This window comes from Balaenoptera acutorostrata, chromosome 3, assembly GCF_949987535.1.
Source record: "Balaenoptera acutorostrata chromosome 3, mBalAcu1.1, whole genome shotgun sequence".
NCBI lineage: Eukaryota > Metazoa > Chordata > Mammalia > Artiodactyla > Balaenopteridae > Balaenoptera > Balaenoptera acutorostrata.
Genome location: NC_080066.1, coordinates 180596364 through 180606329, shown reverse-complemented (window position 1 = coordinate 180606329; position 9966 = coordinate 180596364). Strand labels below are relative to the sequence as shown.

General features: G+C 54.7%; 1 protein-coding gene across 4 annotated transcripts in view; it reads right to left on the bottom strand.

Annotated features, from left to right (window-relative positions):
* Positions 1–510: 510 nt before the first annotated feature.
* The window catches only part of WDR20 (WD repeat domain 20), a 62301-nt gene continuing 52845 nt past the window's right edge, over positions 511–9966 (bottom strand). The window contains exon 3 of one of the 4 annotated variants that reach the window (XM_057543599.1): positions 511–778. In XM_057543599.1, the coding sequence (XP_057399582.1) occupies positions 725–778 (54 nt within the window). In that variant the 3' untranslated portion in view covers positions 511–724. Of the gene's footprint in view, positions 779–8081; positions 8148–9966 lie in introns of those variants that run through there. The other 3 variants (XM_057543597.1, XM_057543598.1, XM_028165606.2) reach the window with 3 other exon arrangements.

The window sequence follows — 9966 nt, the reverse complement described above, 5'->3', positions numbered from 1 at the left end:
GATGAAAAGTACTCCTGAAGCGACCATTTCCCCAATTGCAGAATGACATTATTTATACATATAATACAGAGCCGATTGCATTGGAACAAGAATGTTAAATGTTAACAGATTAAAAAGGGCATCTTCACACCACACCTTGGAGGCCCATTACACCCATACTCAAAGTTATTTTTTAACAGCATTAAACTATTTCAAGTGCAAACAATTTTAAAAAACCTATGCGTGCAGCATCCGTCTTCCTGAATTACATATTTAAGCCAGAAAGTAACAACTTTCTTGATGAGTGCATTCCAGGTTGTCTTCTGACACCTAAGGTGTTAAAAAGAAAATCAGCGCAAAAACAGAGTGAAGTACTATTTTTAACAGTTGGATTTAAGGGGATTTCTTGTCCAAGAAACATTTTATTTCACACTATGTATATATGTATATATTACATAAATATATATAACATTTTTATTACATTGAGTTTTAGAGTAAAAAGCAAGAAAATCTCATTTCTTATTTTTTTACTGCAGCCCCAAGAGAACGATTTAAAAACGGAACCAGCTTCTTTGGGTGAGCGGCGCTGAGCCCCACGTTCCTCTTCCGCACTGCCCTCCACGTGGGCGACACCTGCCTGCGGCCGGGGCCTGATGTCCACACGGCTCACGTGCGGCCCTGGGCTCCGTCGTCGCCCCCGCAAGACCCAGTCCGGGGTGAGAACCTCCGAGCGGGAGCAGGCTCGCTACACTACAGTCCCACCTGGAGAACTGGCCTGGTTTGGGGCTGACATTAAACCCTGCAAACAAAGCAGTTTACATTAATCCAGCAAAACACGGGGCCGCGAAGAAAGTCACAGTCACTCATCCTTTCCAGCAGTTTCACAGGAGCACAATTAGCTTTCTGTTGGTCTGGAAGCCAGGGTTATTACAGCCCCTCCGTGTCCATCTACTTAATTCCTAGCTCATCGGAATCCTGAGCCTGGTCCCCCCCCCCCACCCCGCCTCGGGTGTCACGCTTTGGGCAGGGCCGGCCTGGGGGAGAGAGTGGTCTCTCAGGGCCAGGGTTTGTTGGAGCATTGCCGCCCAAAGGCGAGGAGCACCTCCCAGGGGGGCTGTTCACTGCCCTCCCCAAGGGCTGCAGCTCCGGGCCACAGACGGGTCCCCCCGGCTCCGAGGCCAGCTTGCCCAGTGAGGCCAGAGAGCCGCACGCCCAGTCCCCCAAGGGCCGGGGTGGCCGCCAAGGACAGAGTCTAGTGGCATTTTTGAAAAAGCATTTTCTTTGCTCTCTCTGATGGGTGGCGTGATGGTGGTGCCCCTCTGGCATTAGCGCCAGCCCACAGGGCCCAGCAGGTCGAGAAAGCAGGATCCAATCGTGGGGGTGGGGAGGCTCAGGACCAAGGCTGCCAGTTGGCTGCGGTGGGTCTGGGGACTCTCCGCACCAGTGAGGGGTGGTGTCTGTCCCTTCGGGCTGGCTCCTACGGAGAGGCAGGAGGCTGGCACGGATTTCTTGCAATACAGGCGTGCGCTCAGGTAACCCTGAGAGTTTTACCTCTTGTACAGCAAAGAGCACTTACATTTCCCTGCATTTGCTGGGATTCACGTAGTTCCAGCACAGTTTGGCATTCATTTATTAAGAATAATTTTAAGGTTACTGAAGCTACAAATTTTCAGTTCTGTGAACACAAAGATCCTTAAGCTGGCCCCCAAAATGCTGCACACAGGACACGCCTTTACGCAAACATGGCTGCGCTTTCACACCTGGCCTTGGGCTGACACAGATGAGGGGTGACGATCTGAAACTGACCCTCAGCTTCGCCCACGCCTTGTTGGAGGGAAGCTGGGAAGCACGCGGTCCTGCTCCAAGTCACTTTATCTCCAGTTTCTCACCTTAAACCCGAAATCCGTTCATCTAGGCAATATCAGGAAGCCGGGGCGAATGGAACTTAGCAACTCACCCCTGCTCAGAATCTACAGGAGCGCTTTTCCTTGACCTCGGAGTTACTGCTGGAAAGGCACACAGCCCTGTCTGATCTCCACGGCGATGGGCAGCTTCTCACTCAAACCCCTCAAGACGGTGTGGATGGAGCCTGACAGAGGAGGTAAAGCTCTGGCCGGCCCGACGGGAGAGAAGAGCTCTTTTGGACGCTGTGCCCATCCCGGCCCAGTCCACAGAGGGGAGGACGGCTGGTTTACTGCCTCGGTGATGAAGGGAACCTTTGGCCAAGTGAGGAGAAACGCTCCCCCCGAGTCTAAACTGAGCTACAGTGAGGCCGCCGGGCCCGAATCCCTGTCCATCGCGGACAGTCTGGAGGGAAGAAGCCTGTGACGTCACAGATGACCTCATCTGGTCTAAGGTGTCTGAAGCAAGGGGACTCTGACCTTCGCGGGTCAGCCACCGGCAAGGAGAGGGCGGCCCGGGACTAAGCTCCCCGGGGTGAGCAGAGCAAGGCCTCAGGATCTGCTCGGTGCCCAGCACGCAGGCCAGGAGCCTGTCGTGGGGGAGGCCTGACCCCTGTCCTCTTCCCAGAGATGGAATTGTTCTGCAGGACAGACACACCGTGGAGGCATCGGGGGAAACACCACTATTCAAAAGAAAATGTGAAAAGTAACCTTATTTCTGTAAGCCTGTGCTTTAGTTTAGAAGTTGCTGGGTGATGATGAGAAAGATGGAAGACACACTTGCGGGCCTCCATCGAAGACTCCAGAACACTCTTGGGGGGAAGCCTGGCTCGACGTGTTAACGTAAGGGCACAGTTTGGGGCAGGTTTTTCAGCGAGGAGGACCCGCCGCCCTCTGCCCCGTTCTGGCTGCTCGTGAGGGCGGCCTGCCCTCTGACTGCGTCCTCCCTGATGACTTTCTCGGGGAGGATCAAGCGCCTGGCCTCAGAGGCCCTGCTGGCTTCCAGCTGTCCGGGCAGCGTGGTAGCTGCTGGTCTCTCCACGTGACGCCGGACAGCTGGCAAACGAGGGCTTTACATACATCACTCAAGCAAAAGATTTCTCCAGACAAGAACCTGCTTAATGTCCTATTACCCACCCCCAGGAAGGAAGCCTATTACAGAAATAGTGGCAGCTCTTGAATCTAATATTTAATAGGTTGTTCTGTTCTCACCAGAGTTGCCATTTTATTCCTGCTAGAGATTTCATGTGAAAATTAATACCCCAGCTCTTAGTTTGGGTTTGATTATAATTTATAATACTAAGCTAACAGAATTAAACCTTGTTTCATAAAAACGTATATATAGAAAAAGTAATATTTCGGCTAAAAAACAATTTACAGCAAAGGAACATGTCTTTGTTCATGGATGCTGCCGAGATCAGAGACCCTGACATCAAGAAAAGACCGTGAGGGTCTCAAGAGGCCCTCGTCAGAGAACCGCCTCGTCCTGAAGTCCCGCTGGGCCCACGGCAGGCCTCCCCATCCGACCCCGGCTGCCATGGGCTCGTCTGTAAACGCGTGAGACCGCAGACCCTCGAGGGAGTGGTCGTGGGATGGGCGTCCGGCGCTGTTCAAAGCCTGGCCAGTCGACTCTCAGGATCGCCCTCCTCACCCCAGACGAAAGTGACGTGCACGCTGGCCCCGGGACAGGCCTTGCTGCAGACTGGCAGCGTCTCGAGACGGCAGAGAAGTGCTACAGGAGGAGCCCAGCGCTGCTGCGGGGCCGAGGGCCGGACAGGTCAGCGGGGTCGGCCCCACCTGCAGGGGTGGCCCTGCGCCTGCCACAGAGCACTGAACCCTTGCGGCTCCGCTTCTAGGCAACCTGCCAGGAGCTCCCCCGGATTCTCTCACTTCCCTCGGAGACTAAGAGGTCAATATTGCGAAGTGAGGCCCTTTTAGAGATGGTACACCAACGATGAGCACCGTCACCCGGCTGACTTCCTCAGGGCCGCTTCTAGCCGTGGATACATTCTCCTTATTTCATCCACCAGCATCCCGCCACCCACGCTGCCCAGGCCGCTGCGTAAAAGAACCACAGAAAAGCTGGGCAGAGGAGCTCCCATTTCATTCCAAGGCGCGTGAGGCCCGGACTCAGTGAGCCAGGTTTAGGAAGTGGGTGCGGGCTGGGAGGGGCCCACTCCACCGGCGCGTCCTCTGAGCCCTTCTCTGGGCATCTGGACCCCTCCCTGCCCCAGACCCACTGTTCACCGTGGCCTGGGACCTTGGCTCCACTGGGCAGCTGCCCCTTTGCCAGCCCTGACCTGCCCGGTGACTGGCCACACTGGTGGTGACACATTTCCCCAAAGAGGCCACTCAACCTGGGAAAAGTCACCCAGGGAAAATGATCGTGGTGTTCTCAGACATCTGCGAAAAGGCTTTCTTAGGGCACAACCAGTCAAGGGCTCCTGCGAGAACTGTGCTGGGGAAGAGAGCCTCGCCCACGGCCTGCAGGCCCTCCCGCCCGGGTGACGTGCTGTGGCTCTGCCATCCTCTCTGCAGGAGGCCGGGACCTCGAGCGTCTCCTAGCTTGAGTCCCGTCACGGGGCATCCATGTGAAGGCTACCGACACTAGAGGGGGTGGGGCTGAGCACCCCTAGATGTTCTGTCCCTTTCAAGAGATCTGCTGGTCCAGAATCGACTGTTTCAAAAGGCAGCCACACGTGGGAGAATGGACTTATGTTTTCAAGGTGTACAAACTAGTCAGCTTTAAAAGATCAAAATGCTGTGCATGTGTGCGTCTTTTTAGACTTCCTGTCAACCTACTAGCATTCAGGGCTTAAAATCCCCTCGAGCGCTAAGGAGAAAACGTGCAGCTTCTGTGGTAGTAAAGTCCAAGTAGGTCCCTCTGAGGGCGGAGTATCGGACCGGCTCTTCTGCTCTGACAGCTTCGAGTCAAAGGCAAGAGCCCACACACCCTGCAGCACGGGCGGCTCAGGAGGATAGCACGGCCAGGAAGATTCTGGAGTCCACCGAGAAGGACAGGCGGCCAGGAGGGGCTTCCAGAGGCTTTGCCAGCCCCGAGCTCCAGGCCCAGGCGTCTCACGAAACAGCAGGGAGGCGGCGGCTGAGTGGGAGCCCCGGGGCCTGACGAGGCCTCCGTCCCGGGCAGCTCTCCGCTGCCCCCATGAGCCCTGGGCGGAGCGTGCGGGCCCAGGCCTGGAACTCTTGCCGTGAAAGTTCTTTCGGAGCTGGAGGCGCCCGGTGCTGCCGAGAGCGAGGGGCGGTCCAGAGCAGGACAGCGCACATCGCTCCTGCTTCCCGCCCCTGGAGGACCGGCTCCCACTGCCCCACTCGCGGGGCTTGTTCTGCAACGGAGCCTCGGAGCCCGGGCGCGGGGCAGGACCACCTCTATGGCGATGACAGCGCCTCCGGCAAACAGAAAATGACAAACCCTCCCCAGGAGAAGAGCTGCTACAGCGTCGCCTGCCCGCCACCTGGGAACTCAGCGCAGTCCCGGCCCGGCCACCGCAAAGCATCCGCGTGCGCTCCGCACAGAACCGGCACCAGTTCGGCCGCAAAGCCAACCCACGGTCCTTGCCCACATGGGACCTGGCTCAGAGGAAGGTCACAGAAAACAGTGAATACCTCCCATGCTCAGAACAAACATCTCCCTTAGAAAGCTTCTAATTCGGAAAAACTCAGAATCAGTAATAAGAGGTAGCAATTCCTGGGGCTATTTCTTCTATAAACATTAACAAGGCCCTTAATTTTACAGCATTTAGAAGCTTTTCTTTTTTGGTTCACTGAGATTTGTTTTAAAGCTCAGATGTGAAAGTGACTACTGAAAATTTATCTACATTTACAATTCATTCACATGTTTATTTAATGTCATTATACAGAGGACAACCCCAAAGTTCTTCAGAATATCAAGTATGTAGTAAGTCTCTAGCTGTGACAGTGACAAGGGAACAGCTAAAAACCAAGGCAGTGAAACAGAAACACGATTTTCTTAAAATTATAAAGTAACAATACTGATATTAAAGCTTCATTAATTATTGCAACAGTTAAGAACTTAATTTACCAACATTTCATGTTAGGAAGGCTCTTTATGAAATTTATTCAAGTTTTCAAGAAATTAGATGAGAATGTAAAAAAGGAAATACATATGAGTTTTGATTCTCACTGAAGGTAAATATTCATACAATTTTATACAGTGTCACCTAATACAGTAACCTTTAATAAACTTAGGTATACAGAAATAAAAAATGCAGAAAAGTTTTCTTTTACATATTTAACTCGAGCGACAGCGATGTGACCATGACACAAAGTCCACGTAACAGACGCAGCAACGAATAGAAAGTCAGTACCAGTGGAACAGCTTCCCTCTCCCGGAGGGGCTTCTACATACAGGTTTGAACTTGGCTCTGAGTTTCAAAGGGAACAGCTGGATACAAGTGCCTTGCAAGCAGAGCCCTGGACTCCACCCTCCCAGACCGCCCCTCTCGCTGGCCAGCACTGGGGTGGTGGGGCTGAGCCCCCTGACTACCTGAACAGGTGACGGTCCCAAGCAGCCCAGCGCGACAGGTGTGCCAGGACAAGGAGGGGGCCTTTGCCGATTGTTCCCTGCTGTGGTGCCCGAGGCGGACATCTCCTCCGGGTCACTTATCAGGCCTACACGCGAATGCGGAGGAAGGAAACCCCAGGGGTGGACACGCCCGGCACAGCGGGACGACCCGCACAGGAGGCCAACTGCCCCCCCTCGTTCCCCTACGCGCGGGGCCGCGGCCGGTCACCTTGGGCCAAGCCCTCCCGCACGGAACGGGACGCGGCGCGCCGTGCGTTTTTCCTGGGAAACCCATGGACGACCTCTGCTTCTAGTTCCTCCTCGGACAGACAGGTCCACAAATGTGGCCTTAAGGTTTTCAAAGGATTCCTTCCGCAGGGCTCCCCGGCCCGTTGGCTCTCGCCTCACACTTTGGACTTCCTCAACCAAGAAATCAAAGCTCTCCCTCCCAAGCAGGAGGTAACGAGAACCTTGTACACGGGTGCGGACACCGATAAAGCTGCTTCACCAACTTCAGCGCAAGTTCAATACTGGACAATTTCTTAAAAATTCAGGATGTACCACAGGAAGTGGAGGAATCGGGGAGAAACGGCTGCCGGGCCACCTGCCAGCCTGGACTTGGCTGTGGAGCCCGGCGGTGGAAGAGAATACTGGGGGCACGCGTGTCACACGCCTGTAAAAACTGAGAAAGCTTCAGGGCCTTTTGTCCCTCATCGTTTCTGGATGTCTGAGACAATAATCACTGTCATAGCTTATCCCTGTATTTCCACTCCTCTATTTTTCTTTCATTAAGGCATTTATCCTTAGTCCCAAGTCAGCGGCTCACAGGAGAACCCTTCAAAAATGTTAGAAGGTCCAGTCAGCACAAAAAACAAAATTAAGATTCTTTACCACTATTTAAATCAATTTAGAACCCAAAGCTACTGGTTATTTTTAAAGAGTCTGCCTACTCCCTCTTACACATTTGCCTTTAAAAGAAGGCCAGGTTTTCCAAAGGCTTCCCACCCCAGCTCCCCCAGCAGAGGAGAAACAGAGAAGGGCTGGGGCTGGGGCGGCCGGTGGGTTCAGCCTGCATCGCCCAGGTCACAACACAAACCCAGCTCTGCAATTCCCAGAAGCTTTAAGGGGCAAGCCAGGGCAGGGCAGGCAGGGAAGACCCCACAGCCTGGCTAGTGCCCTCCGAGGGGTCCTGTCGCCGCAGGCGGGCAGAGCCACCTCTTGTTGGGGGGGGAGCAGCTTGGCTCACGTGCTACCCTGAGCACTTTATTTCTCTGCTTTTCATCGACGCGTCTCAGTGCACGGTGGAAAAATCGTGCTGGGCGAGTAGGAATAACCTCTTCTGGCCAAAAGCTGTTTTATGCCAGAGGCTAGGTTAGAAAAGATATTCTCGCTCAGGATAATGTTTAACCTAAAAAACTGAAAAGTTTCAATGAGGAAGCTCAAAATTTGGGGAGAAAACTACAAAAAAACACTCCCCAGATTTCCCTTAGTGGCCACGGTGCCTTATATACCTGTGACTGGAACCCCTCGAAGCAACCCCCTCCTGACCCAGGTCTGCAGGAGCCGTGGCGGCCCCGAAACAAATCCGAGGGAGGAGACGAGGAGCCCGCCCGCCCCCCTCCCTCTCCTGTGCCCCCCTCCTCAAGCTGCCGGCAACTTTAGTCCTGGTCTCGGCGAGCACCTCGCACTCTGTCCTCCTGACGGCAGGAGAAGGGCGCCGCTGGCTGTCACAGAAAGGCGGAGGCATCAGAGGGGCAGAGTGGCCGGAAGCAGCCGGGCCGAGCCGGGCCGGGCCAAGCGGCCCCTCCCCGGCACCTGACACCCAGCCAGGGGCCCCAGCCAGATATCAAGGATACACCGACCAGCAGAAGCTGGAAGACAGACTGTGACCAAGCCCCAAACCCCAAACTGCAGGGACCGCGGCTGTCTCATCGGGGGCGAGGCGGAGGAGGTGGGGCCCGGCTTCCATGAGCACCTTCAGAGTTTGCTCTGAAGGGGCCAGTAACGTCCTCCTCTCGCCTCTCCTGGCCCCGCTCCCATCCACAGACCGCCCCCTGGGTGAGCCGCCCCAGCAGACGCTGAAGGACAGAAGGGCCAGGAAGAGCCCCCGTTGCGGAGCATCAGCCGCACGGCCCGCCCACGGCTCTCCTGCCCGCGCTGCGAGGAGCACGGCGCTCAGAACGGGAAGGTCACGGCGGCCCGCTGCCCCGTAAAGGCTGCTTACCTGGGATTCGGCCACTTGGGCCAAAGACAAAGTCCTGAATTTTGAAACTGCATACTCAATGCCTCAGAAGCATTTGAAACCGAATTTCTAAAACTATGCAGGTACATACAATTGCACAGGGAGTGTCGGTTCCTGCTCTCCATCTGACAGCCCAATTTCCTAGCCTCCAAAGCGGAAACAGTCCACAAGGATGGCTGTCTTTGCCACCTCAGATCAGTTAACATTTAGGAACAAAGGACCACATCTTAAAGGCAGACAGGACATTAACATTCCCACGGGCCGTGATGCATGAACGGGGAAGGCCACCGAGGCTCTCACGTGGAGAACACTGCCACCGCTGTCACAGGTCACAGAAACCAGCACACGAAGGAGCCTGGGGCACACAGAGTGAACGGCTCCGGCCCTGACACGCATGGAGCGCGGAGCCGGCGGGGCGCCGGCCTGGCCTTCCCGGGGGGGGGGGGGGCGGCTGTAAGAGCGCAGAGCTACTGTTGCATCAGCCAGAGGCTCGCGCCGCAGAGAAACTGAAGTCTCCAGGTCGGCACTTTGCTGAATCTCATTCACTACTCAAACCAGTATAAATTATCAGTGTCTCTATATTTAATTACAAAGGCGTGCACAACAGGAAAACAAACCTAAGTGACCAAAGTAAGTTAACAGATGAGATCATTATCATCTTGACACGAAACATACGGGTCAAAGAGCCCTCTCGTCCACTGTGAAAAGTAGAATTTGAAAAGCAACTCCTCCGACAGCGGATAAGGATCTGAAGGAATTAAGAGTCGGGCACAGCAGCTTCCCCAGAAGTGGAAGCAGCCGTCTGGGCAGAGGGAGAGCCAGCCCTGCCCCCAGCAGCCACAGGCCCCCCCAGGGCAGGCGCTGGGGCAGGGGGTGGGGTCCCTGAGACAGAGGCCAAGGGCATCCCGAGAATGATCCGGAAGATCCGGGACCACGACTGCCCTCCAAGGAGAAGAGGAGCAACCTGCACCTGCCCTTCCCCTCTGGTGGGAACACAAAACCCACACGAGGGAAAAGTTTCAAGTTCTCTGAACCTTGGGGGCCTATCAGTCTTCTCAAAACAAAGCTGAGGAGTCTGCCTAGGGCCTACGGTCATGTGCCTTTTTGACCAAAAAACAAAAAACCAAAACCCACACCAAAAAAAAAAAAAAAAAAAGGAAAAGAAAAGAAAAGCTCCTTCCCCTTGTTGGATAAAACGTAAGCAAATCACATCCACCATAAAAGATCTCGGCTTGTGTGGCAAGAGGCACTTCTGACAACACTGCTGGCGCCCTCAGCCCGCAGTTCGCGGTAACTGTCCA